The 22,681-nt window shown below is 41.3% G+C and overlaps 1 protein-coding gene across 1 annotated transcript in view; it reads left to right on the forward strand.

Moving 5' to 3' along the window:
- The window catches only part of SLC30A8 (solute carrier family 30 member 8), a 30,744-nt gene that overhangs the window by 4,727 nt on the left and 3,336 nt on the right, over window positions 1-22,681 (forward strand). The window contains exons 3-6 of the mRNA XM_028533523.2: window positions 10,838-10,984; window positions 13,023-13,176; window positions 16,993-17,143; window positions 19,040-19,145. Of these exons, the coding sequence (XP_028389324.1) occupies window positions 10,838-10,984; window positions 13,023-13,176; window positions 16,993-17,143; window positions 19,040-19,145 (558 nt within the window). The remainder of the gene's footprint in view (window positions 1-10,837; window positions 10,985-13,022; window positions 13,177-16,992; window positions 17,144-19,039; window positions 19,146-22,681) is intronic.

Genomic DNA, 22,681 nt, shown 5'->3' on the forward strand with positions numbered 1-22,681 from the left:
TTAAAGTACGCATTAACGGTTTCTGTAAGCATGAAGTAACAATGTGCTCATGGTAGATAAGTTGGAAAATAGAAGGAAACAAAATAAAAATCGTCACTGTCCCACATTTGAGTGATAACCTCCAATAGAATTATGAAGTATTTCTGTACAATACATTTTCTATTCATAGCTCAGTGTTTTTCAACATGACTGAGAGCATACTGAATGCTTCTGACCATGCTATCAAATATTCTTTGAAAATATTTTTATGCCTGAACAATATGCACTCCACTGTGCTTTACATAACATCTCTATTGTTAGACATTTAGGGATTTTTTTTTTCCCTGCTTAGGGACAATGCTGCAATAAAAAATCTTGAATAAAACTCTGCCTGCCTTTCTGTTAATCCCTTCAAAAAGAGTCCTAAAAGTGGAAATAATTGGTTGAAGGACAAATATTTTTATTACTTCTTGATGCATACTGCCAAACTGCCATCCAGAAAGCTTAAAACAATTCATGTGTCTTCCAGGTTTACATGAGAATGATTTCTCTCCAATCTTTACCAGAACTTATTTTAATCTTTAAAAAAAATCTTAATGTATAAGTGAATATGCTTTATTTTAGCACTCTTTACTGCTAGAATATTTTTTGCATGCTTATTAGTGATCTGTAATTCTCTGTAAATGCATGAACTGCTTGCCTCTCAGTGTCTGTTTTTTAGATAATTTGTAATTCTTTATATTGATCTGTGGGAGCTCTTTATATATTAGGATATTAAACTTTAGATAGATTTATTGGAAATACTTTTCCAGATTGTTGTTCACTTTTTAATTTTTGTTTAATTTTTTATTTGACTTAGAGAAGTTTTAAACTTTATATACATCATTGTATTGAATGTTTTATTTTTAGCTGAGTTTTTCACCACTCTTTTGCTGTTGTAGTACTTAGTAAGCCTTCCCCAGCTCCTGAAAAGATAAATATCATTATGTTGTTGTTCAGGTTTTTACTGTTAGTTTTAAGTCAGTGTGAAATTAGATATGTTCTAAGGATGGGAAATCCTTTTCTAAACAGCCAACAAAGTTTTCAGTATAATTTACTGAATAATAATTATTTTCTTCATTGATTTTTTATTTTTTTAATCATTTATCAAATTTTTATAAACAATATGGTTTGGTTCTGAGGCCTTTCATGGTCCATGTTGCTGGTCTCTATCAGGAGTAACATATTTAACTAACTTAAACTTATGCATTATAATATCTCTTGTTCTTTCCTTATTATCCTTTGCTTAATGGGAAAAAGTTATTTCAATTTATTATTTTAATTAAACATGAGAATCATTTTGTTCAGTTTCCTGCAAAATCTAATTATGATTTTATTGGTATATAAATTAATTTGGGAATCCAAATCTCTTTAAAATACTCCATTTTTCCACCACAAATATTGTGTTTCTTTATTTATCCAAATACTCTATATCTCTAACCAAAGTTTTGTGGTTTTTCATTTGTTTATTTGTTTTAACACAGGGACAACCTATTTCTTGCTAGAGTTATTTATAGTTATTTGATGTGCTTGGTTTGTAACAATCAGTTACCCTCACCTTTGGAGGTGAGTGGGGGTCTTCTTTTTCTCCTATACTGTTCTCTGGATGGTTAGTTTTTATTCTGCAAAGGGTTCATTTTGTGTAATCATTTTGTACTCAACTGTGTACATATTTGAAATATCATTCTAAATGCATCTCAGTCCATTTTCCTTGTTCCTCTACCACCCACCCCCCGAACTCATCTCTGGAGATAACGCTTTCTTGTGCAAAAACCATATTTTTCCTTGTTTTCAATAGTTATACCTCTTTTGTAAAATCTTAGGTTCAACTATTTCACTGTTAAATAAAATGTTTTCTGAGGGGTTAAGTATTTTTATTGTGTTAATGAAGTATTCTTCTTGTCCTAGTTTTTTTTTAATGATTAACCAATAATCAAGGGTGAGTGTTGACTTTTATCTAATACCATTTCTTTTAAATTTATTCTGTTAAAAACAATTTCACCCATTGTGGACATGTATTATATTCATAGCTTTCCTATTATACTATGATCTTTGTATTTCTGGCATTATGGTGTTAATGGCTAATATTTATTTAATGCTTACTATGAGCCATGAACTGTGATGAGTGTTTTCCATTGCATTACCTTACTTAATCCTGTCGAAATCCCTGAGAGGTAGGTCCTATGATGAAGTGCACTTTATAGACGAGCTATCTGAAGCATGAGAGTAAATTGCTCTACTTGAGTCATTCCTGCAGATGGGCAGGCAGCCTGAATTTCAGGACTTGGCTCTCTGGCCCTCGCATTGGTGCCTCTCAAATCGACTGTGACAAAGCATCCTGTCAAAGCACTGCTTAATCTACTCATCTTCATTAGGATTTTTATACCTTTATTGATCATGGAAATTTACCTACCGTTTTCTGTTTTGGAGCTATTTTTCTAAGATTTTGAATCAGTTAAGCATATACAAATAAAAAGTTTAATTTTAGTAATACCCTTTTTTAAAAAAAAACTGAAAGAGTATATACAACACTGTAATTATCTCCTCATTTTTAAGAACTTCCTGATAAACTGGCCTGAAGACATCCTTGGAAATAATTCTTTGGTATATTTTTTAGTTTACTCATTCACTGACATACTCAAAATTTGTACTTCTTGAGTAAACTGTGGTCATTTATGTTTTTCCAGTTTATGTTTTTCCATTTATTTCATTGAAATTTTCAATTCATTATCATGCAGTGGAATGTGATAGTGTCATACTGAGATAATTTATTAAAGGCTGAAATAATTTTAGGACTGTATAAGTGTAACTACTCCTTAACTGTTAAGGAGTTGAAATTACATTCAGCCCTTTGAAAGCAACCATAAGGCTGATATGGCCCCAGGTGAAAATGAATTTGACACCCTGTATCTAATTCCTTTCTTATTTTAATATTGTTTATATACTTTATCTTCTTTTCCTCGATTTAACTGGGTAGATGTCTATTTTACTGATATATTATTTGTATACATTTTCTTGACTATATTGTTGTTTTAGTTTCTCTTTTATTTTTTTAAAACATAATTTTGGCTTTAAAAACCTTTTTCACTTCTTCCACCTTTGGTCAGGGTTGTTTCCTCCCTCCCTCTCTCCTTCCTTCCTCCCTCCCTCCCTCCCTCCTTTCCTCCATCCCTCCCTCCCTCCCTTTCTTTCTTTCTTTTCAGAGAGAAGTGGAGGGAGGTAGAAAGAGAGGGAGAGAAACTTTGATGTGAGAAAGAGAGACATCCATCAGTTGCCTCTTGTACACGCCCTGACCAGGGACAAACCTGAAACCCAGTCATGTGTCCTGATGGGGAATCAAACCAGTCACTTTTCCCTTGGCAGGGTGATGCCCAACTGAGCCACACCAGTCAGGGCAGGGTTGTGTTCTTATGGTACATTTTAATATCTTAAATTATATTCTTATTTGTTTATTTTTACTCTTTCTTTAAATATATTTTATTGATTATGCTATATAGTTGACCCAATTTTCCCCCCTTTACCACCCTCCACTTATCCTCATTTTTTTCTATTTTTCTTACTGTTCTGATTGAACTTTTTCTTCCTTATGTCCCCCATTCCCTCAGGCAATCCCCCCTTAGTTTGTGTCCCTGAGTTATGCATATACGTCCTTTGGCTCCTCCATTTCCTATACTGTTCTTAACATCCTCCTGTCTATTCTGTAGCTAGCATTTGTACTTCTTCATCCCTGCACCTTTCCTCCCACTCTCTCCCCACTCCTGCTCCAAAATGATAACCCTGCAAATGATCTCTATGTCTATGATTCTTTTTCTGTTCTGCTTGTTTGCTTACTTTGATTTTTACTTTCAGTTGTTGATAGTTGTGAATTTCTTGCCATTTTAATGTTCATAGTTTTGATTTTCTTTTTCTTAAATAATTCCCTTTTGATTTCATATAATAATGGTTTGGTGATGATGAACTCATTTAGCTTTACTTTGTCTGGGAAGCACAAGAAGACTTTATCTGTCCTTCAATTCTAAATGATAGCTTTGCTGGACAGAATAATCTAGGTTGTATGTTCTTGCTTTTCATCACTTTGAATAATTCTTGCCAGTCCCTCCTAGCCTGCAGTTTCTTTTGAGAAAGTAGCTGATAGTCTTGTGGGCACTCCTTTGTATGTAACTCTCCACTTTTCTCTTGTTGCTTTTGAGATTCTCTCTTTATCTTCAATCTTTGGCATTTTAATTATGACATGTCTTGGTGTGGTCCTCTTTCTCTCCATCTTGTTTGGGATTCTCTGTGCTTCCTGGACTTGTATGTCTATTTCTTCCACCAAATTAGGTTTTCTTTCATTATTTTTCAAGTAAGTTTTCAATTTCTTGCTCTTCCTTTTTTTTTCTGGCATCCCTATGATTAAAATGTTGGTTTGTCTGAAGTTGTCCCAGAGGCTCTTTAGCCTATCTATCCTCATTTTTTGGATTCTTTTTTTTTCTTGCTGTTCTGATTGAATGTTTTTTTCTTCCTTATGTTCCAAACCATTGATTTGACTCTCAGAGTCATCCATTCCACTGTTGGTTCCTTTTAATTTTTTAAAAATTTCACTTGGTGTAATCTTTAAGAGAAGACTCCTGAGAATCCCACAGTTTCTTCTGCCTCCCCAACCTACACTGGTTTTTACAGCCAGAAGTTATGGGGATTTATATTCCTGGTGCTGGAACCCTGGGCTGGGTGGCCTGGTACAGTGCTGGAATCCTTTGCTCCTAAGGCATCCCTCCCAATTTTTATCCACCACATGTGGGTATAGGACCACCTCTTCCACATCCCCACATCTCTGCCCCTCTCTGCATCTCAGCCCCTTCTACTCCCCTGGATGAATGTGACTTCTTCAATTCCTTGGTTGCCAGGCTTCCATACAGCTTGATTTTCTGGGTGATAGCTGTTTTGTAGTTTAGGTGTAATGTCTTCTCTGGTTGTGCAGGGAGGCGAGCAGTGTTTACCTAGGCCTCTATCTTGGCTGGAAGTCCTAAAGTAAGGTATGCCTCTGCTCAGAAGTCCAGGGAAGAGCGGGAGCCTCTCCCATGCTCCAGCGGAGTAGGGTTGCCTTTGCTTAATAAAATGATGTGCAGCTATTAACTTAGTCTGAAAGTTTTGATATACAATGTTAGTTATTATTTTTTTCCAAAACAATTTTCTTCATGAAAACACTATACATAAGCCACCAGGCTATTCACTGTTGCCTGTTACACTCTGTTACCAACATTTTGGCTTCATTTTTCTCTATTACCCAAAAGGTGGCATAAATTAATAATAATCTGAGAGCAGAAGGAAATAGAATCTGCTAAGCCATTTCTTTTTGGTACTATAATAGCTAGCAATCAGAATTAATTGGTTTCTTCAAGCTATGGAGTCTTATGGCCTATATACTCAGACTTTTTATAGCTTTTCAAAGCTGGAAAAGAACTTAGACGGATCCAGCCCAAGACAAATCCAGGGTTGTTAATAACCTTTCCCCAGTCGATTTACAAAAATAATTGATGCCACACAATGTCTAGAGCCAGGGCAAGTCTTTTGAAGGAACTGACTTAATAGCTTGGTGGGGTTGCAGATAATTTACTTTTAGTAGTTCCAATCTGGAAAACACCCTTTGGAAACCCACTAACGTTTTTTATTATCAAAATTCATAAGATTGTGGACAATATTGAATTGCTCATGAAACAGATGGACAAAATGGAAAATCTAAGAAGCAGAATCCATTTGAATGTTATTGAAAAGGTGATCTTCTGGAAATTCACAGCCTTCCAAACAAAGTCCTGGTACTACCCCATGCCCACACAGCTCAGGAAGATATAGAAAATGGCTTGTTTCCTCCAGTACTTTCTTCTTCTGCTTTTCCCTGAATCCACTTAGATGTTGAGGGTTGATGGCATCTTCTCCCCAGCTGATGTCTAACCAATAGTCTGAAATGACATGGTTGGTCTTCCATTCAAAAATTCACTTTTCTCCTTGTACCTTTTCTTAATGTTCTATGGCTTTGTTTTTTAATGACTTGTATTTTTAAGGAGTAAAATGGGAAGTTATTCGCTTGGAGTGAGCAAATCGGTCTCCTTTCCTTCTCATTCCTGATAATTAGTCTGTGAGTTCTAATCTGACTTTGTTTTAGAGTCAGAGGGAAGGGATATTATCAGTAAAGGAATTAAATGGGTACTGACAGACACCATTTGGAATTTGAACTGTACTTATTGAGCACATTTTCCTAAAACATTGCTCTCATCATGTTAATTCTGTCTTCAAAATTCTTCCGTGGCTCCTCTCTGCCTAGTTCAGCCTTTCACAACCTTTTCCCCTCATGGCAGATGTAGGAAACATTCCCGAGCACTGGGGTACCCTGGCAAGGGTGCCTGTGTCAAGAAGAGGCCGGGCCCCTCGGGATGCCCTGAGGGAGTGAGATCCATAGATTGAAAGCTCTAGCATCCTGGGCAAAATAAAAAGTCCTTACTTTGGCTTTCAAGATATTCCACCATCTGGCTGCCAAACTATCTGTCTCTTTCATTACCACTTTCCTACATAGCTCTTCTGTTTCAGCTGTTTATTCACTGAATGCAACATAATCATTGTACCTGAATGTCTTTGTAGCTTTGGTTTATGCCTTTTTATTTGAATGAAAAATCCCTCTCCTCGTTCCCCACACTCATCAAAACCCTGGACGTGATCCAAGAGCCCAACCCACAGCTCACCTCCTCCAGAAATCACGATGACCATGTCAGAGAAAGCAATTATTATTCTCAGGTCACTCCTGCAGCATATGGCATTTGAGCAAAGTCTTGAGGGTAGGGTAGAAATGGAGAGGTGGCTAAGAGGGAGATGAGAATTGCTTTTCAGAGGGAGGGGCCTGAATGAGCAGCATCTGATTATTGCTGTGGTCCAAGAGGCAGTAAATATCAGCCTTGCCTGGAGACACTGAGTGGGTGGGTCTGCAACACAACAGGAACTATGTGTTCCTGGGGAGCAATTCAAATGATCTGATATGTAGCCACACTTTGGTGCCACTGTTGGTAATGGACTGGTGAGTAAGCTTTCTCCTACTCTTTGTGCTGGCTGCAGTTCTGGTCCTCCTGGCCCACGTACCCCATGCTCCTGGACAAAGCTAGGGATGAGATACCAGACTGGATTAATCAGTCTCTGGGTTTACACAGGGAGGCTAGGGGGAAACTCTTCCTCTGTTTACTCTACAAATACTCTGCTAAAATGACAAGAACCTGGAGCTTCCAGAGGCCCACTTTTCTTGCTGATAGGGAGGAAGTCTGTCTTCAGTAGGACAATGAACAGCAATAGTTGGAGACAGAGTAGAGTCCCAACAACATTTTTGGAACCTTAGTTTAGACTGCACCCAATGCCATCCCACCCAGGTTTGTTCTCAGTTGTACGAGTCAATAAATCATCAGCTTGTTGCTGCTGTTTAAGTTAGCTTGAGTTAAGCAGTACTGACTTACAAGCGAAAGGACTGATCTAAGGCGGTGGTGTAGGCTAAAGCATGGTCAGTGGAGAATAAAACTGGAACAGTCGTTGGGAGTTCAAGGGCCATGAGGCCTGGCTGGGGAATTGGACTCAGTCTGCAGGCCTGGAGGCAGAAATGACATTTTGAACAGAGGAAAACGAGGTGATAGAGCTGTGTTTAGGGAGAGAATTGGCCTCAGCTCTCAGAGCAGATGGGAGGAAGGAATTAGAAAAGGCTGTAAGCATCAGTGTGTCCTCTGTTAATGTGCCTTTAAACCTGTTGAATTGGGACTCTCTCTGATTGCTTGTGAAAATTGCACATTGTAGAAAGGACATAAAGAGATGAGTTACAGTGCAGATGTACACATGCATCCCAATGTGAAAAGACAGACGTATAGACATGGAGAATTCACAAAAGTAAGCTCAGCTATGGCCATTACTGGAAGAAATGAAGACAAGTCAGGAAAGGCATCCTGACCCAGAATTACTGAGAGGTAAGCAAAGATGGAGGAAGCACCATATTGCTAGATAGAAGTACAGAGCTGGAAGCAGGCTTGGGGAGATGGTGAGCATTTCAGAGTGAGCAAACATCTCTCTTAGTAAGAAAAAGATACAGCTGGGTGGTGTGCTAGCTACAAGCTTAGCTGATGAGGGATCTTACTTCCTACTAGAGCCAGGATGTCTCAGCAGCTTACCCCACTTACATTTCTTCATGTTCCTGGTATTAAAAACTTAAGAAATGTCAAAACATGCCTATGCAAACTGTGGCATGTTTTGAATACTTGTTATGTAGTAATCCCGTGAGTTTTTGACATGATAAGGTACATGGGATAATAACACTATTAAAGAATTTTTTAAATATGGATTAGTGGCATACCAGGGTGTAGTTCAGTAATGGGGACCAAGGCTCCTGTTGTTGGAGAGACCTCGATGTCTCTCAGTGCTGTCAGCATGTCTCTGTTCTCCACAGCAAACAGCGTGTGTGCTTAACACCAGCTCTCTGCACCTGAGGTGAGTGTGAGACCCAGGCCCAGTGCTCTCCTGATCTCCTGCTGTGGCCTCCACCCCACAGGCCCTAAGGAGGGTGTGTGTGCAGAACGTAGTCCTTAGTGCATTTCCCACCTTGTTATACGTGCACTGCTTGCTACGTCTTGCCAGGTGATCCAGAAACACGAGTGCTGCGGCTTACCTCGTGCCTTTATCATCATTTCCTTTGTCTGGTACCATTGTGTGTTAACTGCTAGCTTCTTCTGCCTCCAAGTCAGTCTCCATATTGCTGGCAAAGATTTCTCTCAAATACAGTTTTGAATATGTCATGACCTTGCCTCAAAATCATAAGTTGATCCTCTTATTCCCGTAGGATAGCATCCCCATTCCTCAGCATGACATTGAATGCCCCACATGAGGGTCCCCAGCCCACCTGTCCAGTCTGACTTTCTATTATTCCTTCAACACTCCTCTGTTCCTGCTTGTCCACAAAGGTTCTATGTTTTCATTTCTCTCTGTTCTCATTCCCGCCGTTACCTCTTCCCAACAAACCCTTCTCTTCTAGCTAATTCTTACCCCTCTCTCCTGTGAAAAGTTCCTCGATGCTCTCGGTGGGAGTGGTTTTCTAGTCCTTCAGCCCGTTAGGCACGCCTTCAGTGCAGTGCGTGTTGGACAGGAGATCACTGGAGAAAGGGACTGTGATTGTTTAACATTATCTTTATATGTCCTGTCCCTCTACCGTGCACAGTAAGGGCTCGATAAATGCTGGCTGGATGATTGAATTAATTGTCAGTAGTACCCCATACGTTCAGAAGCAAGTTCAAGTTCAGTGCAAACTACCTCTTATAAAAAGTTTGCTCCATTGTCACTCAGCATAATTGCCCAGTATTTTGGATAGTTAAAGTACCGGTAGTTCTGATGGTTGCAAACTGGTTCTTGGTTCCTGATCCTCCGTGTTTACATGTGTCTTCCAAAGCCAGGCCCTTTTTCTTTCTCAGTTGCCTCCTGACTCAGCTGAGCCTGTCGAAGAAACCCCGCCAGACTTCGTTTCCTTGACTTAGGCTATGATTTCAGCTCAGCCCATGGAAGCACCATCATCATTCATTGCTGAGATGGTGGCATGCTGCTTATCTGCATGTAGTCATTTCCCGGGCAAGAAATAATGCATTATTAACACAGCTTCATTATCAGGCCCCGGTTTGGCAGATAGAGCAACATTAGAGGATAATTGGAAGGACAGCTGATTTGTTAGCAAAATGTTGCTTTTTGGCTAATGAATCATTGTGATTTTTGCACCGACAGCTCAGTAACAAGCTTGCAGATTACTTTGCTTCAGACCATTAAACTTTGACAAACCAGTTATTAACTGCAGCTAGAGCTAGCAGTCTGGGGGGATTGCCGCAATTATGAGCCATATACGTAATTTTTTATCATCATTAGTCGACAAGGTGAGTCTGATGACGGAGGGGCTGATGACTGACAGCCTCCATTGCTGTTTAGTACAGAAGGCAATAAACAGCTGCTGGGAGGACCATCAGTCAGCAAAGCTTGTTGCTGGGGAGATGCAACGAGAGTAATAAAGGTTATTGCTCTCGAACAACAAGCCCTGCTCAGGAAGGAAGAAGCAAGGTTCTCCTTTGACTTCAATTTTAGAGGCTGAAGGTGTTTTCTCAAAAGGGACCTGGAGGGAATGGAGAGAAAAGCCAGGCAGGACTTCAGGGCATGAGTGCTCTTCCTGCGCTTGACTGGGTTGCTGTGCTGGGAATCCCATTGCAAGGGGCTTGCCCTTCTCCTTCCTGTGCCCCCCCCCCCCACACACTATTCACAGCAGGGGTCTGGAACTCAAGTGGGTTATACAAATTAGTAGAAAAGTAAAAAGTGGTGAGGACTCTGGTAAAATTACAAGCCAAAAAAGAAATAAATAAAAACACACCAAGCGGGCCATCGTGTCATCTGGTTTACGGACAAAAGTCCGGTGCTCCCTTTGGAGCATGAGTTCCTTGGAATCTGGCCTGCACCTCTCCAGCCTCATCTTTTTGCACTGCCCTTTCTGAATCCTTGTGTCCGAGTCTAACAGGGACGGTCTCCAAGAATGCCCACACTTTCCGATCCCTGTGTCTTTACTCCCCTAGGAACGGCTGTGCCCTCGAAATTCATTTCTGCATGCTTAGATCCTTCCCACTTTTAGGGTCTTGGTTTCTTTACTTGTCAAATTGGAAGAAGAGATGGATGGAATCAATGTTAATTCTTCTTCTAAAGCACCATGAGTCTGTGGCATTTTCACCAACTCTGGTAAGTACCCATATGGAGAGAGTCGACATCTGGGGCCCTAACACGTGTGACATTCTGCACCTCCTAGGTGGCCACATGGCTGGGAGTCTTGCTGTCGTCACGGATGCCGCCCACCTCTTAATTGACCTGAGCAGTTTACTGCTCAGCCTCTTCTCCTTGTGGCTGTCCTCAAAGCCTCCCTCCAAGCGGCTGACGTTTGGATGGCACCGAGCAGGTACCGTTCAGTTATGGAGCATTCATGGCAGCGTAGTGCCTCAGAGGCAAACCGAGGGTGGAAATAAAAGGGACAAAGCAAAGCCTTGTTCAAAAATCCCTCAGAGGCACATCTCTGGATAAAACAGACACGTGCTGGGAACTGTGTTCTCAGTGTTAATTCAGATAAAAGCCAGATCTGTCAGGCTGTGTCTACTCCAGTGGGTCAGCAGGAACACACAGATCACTTTGGCAACCACCGCAGCCCCAGGGTCTCATGTGTGGTGGCAGCCACAGTGTCATTCATTAAGTTACTCTGCATCTGGGAGACAGGATGAGGGTAAAGTTCCTACCATTTTGCAAAGTAAGGCACAGACAGCACAAAAAAGTTGCAGAGATGGAAGAACTTCTCACAGGGGGGCAAAAAGAGAAAGTGAAGGAGAACTGAGGGCGGGGCAGGGGTGGGCGACACGCTGACACGGCCAGGCTTCTCGGAAAGGCGCCCCCACACACAGACCACAGCCCGGCAACTGTGGACTGCACTTTTGCAAGCTTAGAATAGAAGGAAGTTCTAATTCCATTCAGCGAGCGAGAGGGAGGAGGCAATAAACGTAGATAAAAAGAGGTCGTGACAATGTGATCTGAAGATGCTTTCTCCATCCCTCAACAGAGACACTCTTGGAAAACAATGTACTCTTGGCTGAGCATCCAGCATTTGTCTGTCTAGTTTACCTTTGTGGATACCATTGGCCAGAGCTTTCCTGTAAACATAGGATGTTTTGTAAACACAGGGAGGACTCAGAATTTCAAATGCCGCTTGTCACATCCTAACCACAGAAGTTCACAGACACGCCAGGAGACCAGTGCTGCTCAACAGAACTCTGCTTCAGGGGAGATGTTCTATAGTATATAGCATCACATGGCCATAGAACACTTTACTACATGGCCGGTGCTACTGAAGAAATGGATTTTTACTTTTACCAAATTTCAATTTAAACAGCCACGGGTGATTGATGGCTACTGCATTAGGCAGTACCGTGACATAGAGGCTGAAATCAACTAGAACATCAAATATGTAATTTCATGGAGATCTTTGTTCAGGAAGAAGCTAAATATAAAGAGTCCAATTATTTAAGGAGAATATGAAGTGTCTAATGAGACAGGTGGCAGGTGGCTATGGCAAATCTCATGACAATTGTGTGTAGTGACTAAAGTTTGGGGGAACATGTCCCACAGTGGGAAACAGGTTGCAGTGCCCTCCTTTAAAGTGGGGGGGGGGGGTCAAAACAATGGAACGTGCCTGACCACTGACTCACAGGATGTTTCTAGACCCTGTGGGCTTCCAGAATCCATCCACAAGATCAGTTATAGATCGGGGTGAGGCGTTAACAATCTCCTGAGTGAGCAGATGTCCTTCACTCAGCAGGCAGATTGAACACTGTCTTGTCTTTAAATATTAATGTAAATGTCTTCATTCTGACGTTTCTTCTCCTTTCTGCTGCTCTTAAAATGCAGTGAGAGTGTTGATATACCTCTGAGCTTACCTCCGTGTTTATGGTATGTTGAGTTGGCAAATGAAACTCATTTTTCAAGTACCCTCTGAAGGCCTCCCTTTTCACTATTTTAATCCACAGAAGATACTGGTGCCGGCACGCTGTAAAGGCTTTATGGCAAAATTAAGAGTTTTTAAATACCTTTCACTCTTTGTGTCTCATTATTTCATCTCCTACTAAGTTTCAATCATTTTAGCACCTGCTTAAATTAAAATTCCAAGGAAAAGAGCATGGGTAGGCAGCAATTAGTATGCTTTAAAAATTTGCTGCAAAGTACTGAGTAACATGGAGCGTAATGAAGTCACATGCTGGTGTTTTATATACGCAACATAAAACTACTCCATCTTAGTGCAAAAATCTTTCCAAATTTTTGCTTTGTGAGTCAGAGTGAACTAGTTTGAAACCTCTTTTGGCAGGGAGGAAACATGAATGCCTTATGACTCTTGGGGACATTAAGGTGATTCCTAAATTGTTTGTGTGCGGATGTCTGTGTGCTTACATCCTTAGAGATCCTCGGTGCCCTGCTGTCCATCCTGTGTGTCTGGGCAGTGACAGGTGTGCTGGTGTACCTGGCGTGTGAGCGCCTCCTCTACCCCGACTACCAGATCCAGGCGACTGTGATGATCATCGTCTCGGGCTGTGCCGTGGCAGCCAACATTGTGTAAGTCCCCCCGCCACTGCCCGTGAAGCCAGTCTTTAGACCTGTCTGGACCTAGATGTGTGTTTATCATTGTGTTATTTTTTTTGTTTTTGTTTAATTCCTCCACTGGGAGGGATGGTGGAGACCTGAGAGAGTGTTCAAATGTCTCCATGACTGAAAGGAAGGCTGGTTGTACTAGCTTATGTGCTTTAATATGGGCTTCTAATAGCTACTGTTTTGAATGCTTCTTGTGGGCCAGGGACTGTGCTATGATCTTTTGATCTACATCATCAAGCTCAATTTTCACCACATCCCTACTTTACAGATTAGAAAACTGAAACTCACTGAGGTTAAATAAATCGCCAAGGAGGTGGTGTTGAACCTGGATTTGAATCTAGACCCACCACTCTCAGAATCGGGTCCTGGCCGTTCTGCTCTCTCATGTATATTGATGGTTCCCTATGGGATGTGACTTACTCCTATTCAGTTTTTTACTAAGGAACATATTATGGGTTCCCAGAGAGCTGGGTTGGAAGGGATCTTACATATTATTTACTTCAGTCCCCTTTGTACTTCTGAATTCTCTTTTGCAACATCCCCATAAAATAGTCGTTAGTTTCATATATGAATTAGTAACAACATTTATTTCTCTCAAAAGCACTCTATCTTATCTTTGCATTATTTTGACTACATGAAACTTCTTCCTTAAGTTCTGTTAGCTAAACTCTGTCTTTATTTTCTGCCTATTGGTCCATTCTCTTAACCAGGTAGTCTTAAATCATTCTTACGGGCCATGCGATCATTGCCATGTTTGTCTGCTGTCCCCCAAATGAACTACTCGATTGCTCGTGACGATAGAGTTTTAAGGCCAGGACTTTAATCTTTTTGGTCAGTTTGCTCCTTCCCATTTAAATAAGGTTGCCCTGATTCTGGGCAACCCTATTCACAACTGCATCTGTCTGTCTGTCTAACGGTCTATCATCTGTGGTGAAGAAAATAATGGCCCCCCAAAATTTCCACATTACTTGGCACTTCTAACTATGTTAACTTACACAATAAAAGGAATTTCTAAAATGTGATTATGTAAAGGGTGGATCTTGGTATGGGGAAATTATCCTGGATCATTCAAATAGTCCCACTGTAACACTAAGGTCCTCATAAAAGGGAAGTGTAAGGTCAGAGAGGGGAGAAGGTGCTGCATTGCTGACTTTGAAGACGGAGGAAGAGACCTGGAGCCGAGGAATGTAAATGACATCTGGAAGCTGGAGAAGGTGAGAAGATGGGATTCCCCCTAGAACCTACAGTAGAAATGCAGTCCTGCACACACATTTTAGATTTCTGACCTCCAGAACTATAAGATAATAAATTTATCTTGTTCTAAGCTACAAAGGCTTATTGCAATTTGTTACAGCAGCATTAGGAAACTCATACACTATCTATGCATCATCTCTTTGTCTATCTTGCAATGCAATATGGTGCACACTATGCGGTAGGTTTATACATGAAAGTGAAAACAGTGAGGGACAAATGGCTTCTCAAATGGTGCTTTTAAATAGAGGGTGCAGGGGAATGTCTAAAACTGGGGTTAAACCTGAGCATGGGACTTTGAAAAAGTTCCTCAGGTCACTCTGATACCCTTACCTTGTGCCTGCCTCTGTCCCTCACCTCTTAGTTTGCCAACCATTTCTCAAAACCTGTGAACTAAAGAGTTAGAAGAGTGGTATTTCACTTGCTGTCACTGACTAGATCCCTAGTTCCCCCAGCCCCAGTTATATTGAAAATGTGTTTCACATTGGCACTGGGGAGATCAATGCAAATCTGTTACCATCAGGAGACAAGCCAGAGTGCATGTCCTCCTGACTGGGGGTCCATGACATCATCGTTGCATAGGAGAACAACACGTCCACAAGGCTGCAGGAAGCATAAAGATACTCACAACTTCCCGAGTCATACGTCACATAAGTCGTGTCAATGCTACACAAAGATGAAGGATACCCCTAGCTAACGACCTTGTAAACCTGGACATTCAATGGTTGAATTTTACTTTCTACAGATACCATTCACATTTTCTTTTTACTGCCACTGCTTTTGAACTTGGACCTCAATTTTCAATGTTCAGAAAGACAATAGAATTGAAAGACATTGACTTTCCTGGCCAATCAGGTGGTTATTAATGGATGAGGATACCGATGACTCTAATGTTTTCTCCCAGAACTGGGTTTATAGGTTCCAAGTGCAGCTAGAGGCTGTGTTGTCTGAGTAGGGATATCAGAACCATAATCTGGGAACATATTTATTCCCTGGGGACTCAAAATCAGGACAGGAAGTTGTAGTACAGGTTGCAAAGGGATTCCAGGATGCAAATTACTGACAGAGGCTTCAGGCTATTTTACATGCTCAATTTTCTCTGCCTGAAACGTTCCCTCCCCTCATCAGCCCATTTAACTCTGATCTTTCGAATCCAGCTCAATTGTTTTGTCTTGCCAACTAAATCGGTCTCCCTTGTTCAATTATCTGTAGCAGCAGTTTCTCATACACTTATTATAATTAGAATTGTCCATGTACGTATGTGTCTTTCTAAGTTCTCTGCGTCTCCATCATAGTTAACGCCACGATGGGGAGGGACCGTGTCTGTTTTCACTCGGTTTTATGCCCCAGACATTTAACAGGGCCTGGCATACACGGGTCCCTAAGTAAGTTTTTTCCCCCCTTCAAATAACGTGAGTAAAGAATGAATGACAATGTCAGGAGCACACATGGCAGACCTAGAACAAGCGTCGATTTGCTGCCAGCCATGGCAGGCTACCCGAAGAACCTGGAACAGCAACTCCTCACTGAGGTTCTAAGATCACCTGAACACTGACAGTCTGAAAAGTGTACATCATGTAATCATCAAATTGTGGTAGAGAACAGCCAGTTTGCTTTGTGACGATGCCCTGAGATTTAGCAGACACTCTACTGAAAATAGAGGTACAAGGTACCCAACAATAATTTTTAAAACCTTTGTAACAAAAGGTACAGATAAAGTTTTTAGGCAAAACAGTCCTTGTTGGCCATCAGTAAAAAAGTTCTGATTTGACCTTTGGTCTAAACCTCTTGAAATTGTAGATAAATAGAATCAGGTACGTAGTTTATAATGACTACCACTGAACTCTGGTGTGAATAGGAACTGTTCAGTTTTGCAGTATTTTATAGGTATGTGTGTACCTATATCTACATCTACATTTGTAATATTTTAATATACTTTAGTCTCTGGATAAATAGCCACATATACATAAGCACAGCATATTCATCGTTGGCCATTAGAAAATTATTCAAATTTCAAATTCTCACATAAATGAACAAAATTAAGTGAAATAAAAAATTAAAAAATCTAACCCTGATGAAATTCACTTATTTTATTTTACCCCTTTCTGCTGCTTTTTGCATTCGAGAGCAGCACATTTAATTACATTCCCACCAAAGCTCAGCTTTAAGCCTACCCTGGTGCCTGACATGCAGTGGACCATCATTACATGATATTTCCCCTCCTCATCGTCAAACACTTGACTTTCATCTAAGAAGGGATGATTTCTGGGCTTAATGTGAAACAATGGCATCAGGTGGGTAGAAGGGAAAATTGAGGAAAATCTTCGTTGTCTGTCCTTACGTGACAAATTTTAAATGCTATGATCCACTTGTGTTCAAACTTAGTTCAAAATAGTGTATCTTAAAACATTGCCATTTCAATTATCTGCCAATTTGGATAATATACGCCACTGTCAACCCTTCCATTACACTGCATAGGTTTTTAAGGGTTAATGTCATGGGTGCTGAGAATGCTGTTCTCTCCTTCAGACTGAGTGTGATCTTGCACCAGAGACGCCCTGGTCACAGTCACAAGGAAGTGCAAGCTAATGCCAGTGTCAGAGCAGCCTTTGTGCACACCCTCGGAGATCTATTTCAGAGCATCAGTGTGTTAACCAGTGCACTTATTATCTACTTCAAGGTGAGAATGTTTGATTTCACCCACTGTCGTCATAATTTTATAGACCAACGTGTGTAGAAGTGGATCCTCTGATATTAACTTACACGAACGTGGACAGACGATGTTTGCCTAAACAAACTACTGTGCAAGTTTTCAAACAAACAGGCGTGCATTCAAAGCCTGAAACCTTAGACTTAAATTCCTACGATCTGTGTCTTTAACTGTAGAACTTCCAGTCTTTCAGGAAAGTGGTTCCTTTTGTCATGGAGTCAATATGGACCACAATGGAACCATGAATACATTAGGGATCTTGGGTTGTAAGCACCAGAAAGATCTCTAGCTCACTTAAGAAAAAAACATATATACATGTACACACACACACACACACACACACATATATATGTAGATATATATGCTGAAATTCATTGGATAAACTGCCACACAGAAATTAAGGTACACACGAGGGGGACTTCTTTCAGAAACTATCCAACTTCTGTCCCAGACGCAAGACTGAAATGCATGTAACTCATTTTTTTCCATCTCTTGTCATTATGCTGAAGTTTCCTGTTTCTGGGAAAGGGAGTCTCATTGACCTAGTTTGGGTCTCACACCTGCTGCTTGGCGGGGGAAGGGTAGAGCACGGGGATGACGGTCCCACCAGTATCACCCACCGTTGGGGGAGGTAACTGCTCTCCAAAGAGTCCGGGTGTTAATGGAAACTGGGAATGGATCTGCAGGGTCTCTGACCCTCAGGAAATTTCCACTGCAGATCTCTATTGGGCAGTACCGAGAACGAACAGGGGGGCGTCTAGAGTGGGGGCCGGGGGTGATGGAGGAAAAGAGCTCCAATCTCTGTTCACGTCATGCCTGCCCAGTTAGCAGGGCTTCCGCATTATTTTCGCTAAAAAATGAAAACATGCAAATGCAAATTACAAAGACAGATCAGAATTCAGTTGAGCAAATGCTCACTGAAAACTTTAAGGAAAACACTTCAAAATTATATGGGTTAGTAGAGTTTGAGAGTATGCTTATAAAGGTTAGGTTGATGCCAAGTTTCTTAGAGATAATGAGGTACATACTTTTTCATGGCACAAAAGTGCATCAGAGGCAGAATAGTAGGCGTTTCACCCTGAGGCTAAGGGGGCCGGTAGTAGCGAGGCAAGAATGAGGCCTCGGCTTGTCCTCTTAGGACGGTATTGAAGATGGTATCAAAGATGGCTGCCTCAAGTATGTGCCATACTTGGGAGGGAAAAACCAAAGTACCTCCAGTCTGCCAAGACCAAGATCCAGCTTTGCTTTCTTCGGATGCAACCTCTGGACAGATGACATGCTTTCTTCTCATCAAAATTAAGGCTGAAAAGTCACTGGGTATTGTGCAAATCAGTCTACCACACACTCGGTCCTTCTCTTAATTCCAGAGAAGTTAAATTGGGCCTCTTGAGAAAACACTCAAGAGTATCTTTTCCATTACTTCTTAAATTATGGGAGAGCATGTCTTGTAGTCTTTCTTCTTCCCTCACTGGTTGTTTAAAGCCTAAAAGAAGGATTAAGTCTTCAAGCCCTGGCTGGCATTGCTCAGTGGATTGAGCGCAGGCTGCGAACCAGTGTCGCAGGTTCGATTCCTAGTCAGGTGACAGGCCTGGGGTGCAGGCCATGACCCCCAGCAACCACACATTGATGTTTCTCTCTCTCTCTTTCTCCCTCCCTTCCCTCTCTAAAAATAAATAAATAAAATCTTTAAAAAAAAGGATTAAGTCTTCAGAAAGTGTGGCCTCTGAGTTGAATGTCAAGTGTCGGGGGGCGGGGGTGAAAGGGTGATGGAGAGGGAAGGAGAAAGGGAGGTTTACTGATTTTATTCATCAGCCTGTCTGCCAAGGAGGCACAGAACCAGTTAACCAAAGTCCCTGCGTTTTCCAGCCAGACTATAAAGTGGCGGACCCAATCTGCACCTTCGTCTTTTCCATCCTGGTTCTGGCCAGCACCATCACCATCTTAAAGGACTTCTCCATCTTACTCATGGAAGGTAGGAGTGATTTCACTCTTGTTCCTAGGACCCGTGTTGCCTCTTCCCTAGGACCACAAAAGGGAGTGGCCTCACTGATAACATGCATCACAGAAAATATTTATACTGATAAGGAATTTGGGAGAAAACAAATACTATGATTTTCTTTCAGGCAAGAACCAGTAAAAAGTATTGGCTTTTATTTTTCCTCCAACAGATGTTAAATGATATGGCTCAGTGTAAAAACAATGTGCACAAACACTGGAGATGGTCATGGAGGAAGTTATTTTATCCCTAAGTGTGAGGAAAAGACCCCGGAAAGGCTGCACAGATCTGCCCCCCAGGCAGCATTGTAACTACTGTGAACGATATGCCTGGAACCCTTGTTAGACCGGGTCGTTGGTTCTCCAGCTGTAGTGGCATCAGAATCACTTGGAGGGTTGGTTAAAACACAGATTGCTGGGCACCCCAACCCTTCATTCCTGAGACAGTAGGTCTGGGGTGGGGCCCAGGAATGTGAATTTCTAACAAGATGCTGCTGCTGCTGGTCTGGGGAGAACCACTGGATTAGTCTTTTCGTACCACTAAAGAGATTTCTATAGGAGGGGACTGTGGACAACAACCCCAAAATTCAACCAGCACCAGAGGTTTGCACTACGTCAAACATGCAGATGATCAAAAATACCTGGATATTGGCCAAACATTTCTTTATTGTCTAGTGTATTTTGATATGAGGTAGATACAGTCTCAGAAGGCTGTTGGCTTCAAAACAGCTCATGTTTTTATAGTGTTTACTGCCGGGGCTACATTTAAGGGTTCTGTTCTAAGTGGGCCCTATCGTTGCTGGCAGATGATAATGTTGACAGTAGCTAAACAAAACGGAGTCAAACGTCATGGAGTAACAAACAAACTTCCTCATCCTGGAGGTGACAATGTCTGGTTTGACAAGTCACAAATACATCTACTTCCTTTCCTGAGGGCCAGGTGCTGAGCTGCAGCTATTGTTGCTGTTATGAACTTACTGACTAAAAGGGGGATAGGAGACAGATTGGTCCACAATTTGAGATGATTATATCCCGCTTTCCTTGTCTTCTTCCCTGGTGATTATCCAGGGAAGAAAGGACAGCTAATCACTGAAACTGTCAGATAACTCCTATCTGGAAGATGCTTAATTTTTAAACTAGGTTTTTGAATTAGGTTAGCATAAAAGAATAGTTATCTTTGGTAAAATATTGAAATAATATGGAAAGGTAAAAATGAATTTAAAAAGTCCTCCCATTTTTCCACCTTTGAATTCTCAGTCCCATTCATCAGGGGTAATGCCTACTAATAAGTTGACACATATGTTTCAAAGATAACTATGCATTTATGTATGTACATGTTATATATACACAAGTAGAAATATATATGTGCGTACCATTTATGTAGTATATGTATAGTGCATGTGTGCATGCATGTGTGTATTTTTTTTAACAAATGGGATTCTGCACTTGTTTTTTCCACTTTCCATAACTAATATGGAAAGATCTCCAATATGATCAAAAATACTAGAAAGATACATAGAAATACCCCTTTCTTTCACACAGCTACAAAGTATTCCTCTGAATGCATGTACTTGCTTATTGACGGGCATTAAAAACGATGGTATAATTACCATTCTTGTACATATGTATTTTTAGCACTTACATATCTGTGGAATAATTCCTAGAAATGTTATTTCTGTTTCCAAAGTTCTGTGCATTTTAAAATTTGACAGATACTGCCATTCCTGCCAAAGATCCTAAATCAGTGTCTTTTTGGCCACCAGCCTACACCAGTGCCCGTCCCCTCACATGTTCAGCATCGCTGGGCATTGTCAAACCGCTGACTCCTTCCTAATCTGATAGGGGAAATGTTTTATCTTATTGGCTTCACATGCAGTTCTTTAACTGAGTCAGGCTGAGTGATTTTTTTTGTATATTTATTAACCTGGGAAACTATTTTTAAACACTAATTTGAGTATTTTCCTGGCTGCATGAATGTTTTTGCAGGCTCTCCCTCAGAAAAGGAGAGGTTTCTAGAATGTGGTGGAGCACTGAGGTCAGTGGGAGCACGTCCCTGTGCTTGTCAGCACTGTTTCACAGAGTGAAGGAAAGAATAGTGGACTTGTGTTCCCCATGGATGTGGAGGTAAAGGAGGCCAGAGAGACGAAGGGTAATGGGGTCATGACTTCATCTCATGGGTCCCAGGTGAATGGTAGCAGGTCAAAGGGAACTCCCCAGAGATGACCCACTGGGCATAATGGCCAACTTTGGGTCGCAACACCTAAGTCTAGCATTTGCATAACACCTCGCACTCAGAGTGTGAACTCCGACACCGCACTTATCTGTGTGGCCTTAGCAATGCTTTTTGACTTCTCTGTCTCCACATAGCAATTGTAACACTGATAACTAGCTCTTCAAGTTCTTATAAATATTAAAGTAAAATAATCGCTCTAAATAAAGTGCTTGGCACAAACCTTGCCCTACAGTGGGTAGGTTCTCAATAAAGGTACGCTATTATTATTATTACTACAATAGAACCACTTCACCTATGACTCCAACGCATTCTATGGCTCATCTGAGACACAACTCCTTTAATTTGTTTCTGGTATCCTGTACTTTGTGCAGCTCATTCAGAGAAAGTACATGTTGACCGGTGCTTTGTTGCCTCCGTGAAACACTATGAAGTGGGATTACACTGAACTCAAACTGTAGAGAATATTAAAATAGCCCTAAGGGGAAAATCCCCGTGAGCAAGGTCCTTAACTCCAAGAAAGGAGGATTAAGGATGCTCTCTATATTTTGAAGTAAACACTTCTCAACTAGCTGGTCATGACAATCTGGGAAGCTTTCTAAAAGCACCTAAGCTCAGGCCCCATACCCAGAGACTCTGGCACAACTGACTGGGGTGGCGACAGGCTTTGATGTTTTCTAACACGTGGCCAAGCTTGAGAACCACTGCAAAGTAGAAACATTGTCCAGTGGCTTATAAATGTTAGTACAATTGTTCTTGACATTGACTTTGTGTTAGAGTCATCAAACAGGCATCAGAAGTACTGATGCTGGGTCTTGTCCCCAGAGGGTCTGATGTAATGGGTCTTGCATGTAACCCCATCATCGGGATTTTTAAAACCTCCTCCAGTGATACTACTATGCATCCAAGGTTGATAGCTACTCTGCAAGTGTGTAGATTTCAGAGCCTCATCCACAGAAATTTTCTTCAGGAGGATGGGAACGCAGCCAAGGCATATTTATTTTTAACGAACACACCAGGTGTTGGTGTGGTATACATAGGATTGAAGTAGAGGCTTAAAGATGGTCAGCCTTAGAAATATCTTCTACAGCATTCTGTTTGGATCGTCCTCAACTGACAGGGATTTACTACTGCATCCAATGGCTTTTGACATTGTTGTGCTGGTCGAACTGGTACCTTTTACAATTCTAACCAGCCATTGGCTCCTGTAGTGAGCCAGAGCAAGCAACTTCAAACTTTTCATACCTTCTAGTCTTCTGTATGACAATCCTTGCAAAGTTTGA

Source organism: Phyllostomus discolor, chromosome 7, assembly GCF_004126475.2.
Source record: "Phyllostomus discolor isolate MPI-MPIP mPhyDis1 chromosome 7, mPhyDis1.pri.v3, whole genome shotgun sequence".
NCBI classification, from domain to species: Eukaryota; Metazoa; Chordata; class Mammalia; order Chiroptera; family Phyllostomidae; genus Phyllostomus; species Phyllostomus discolor.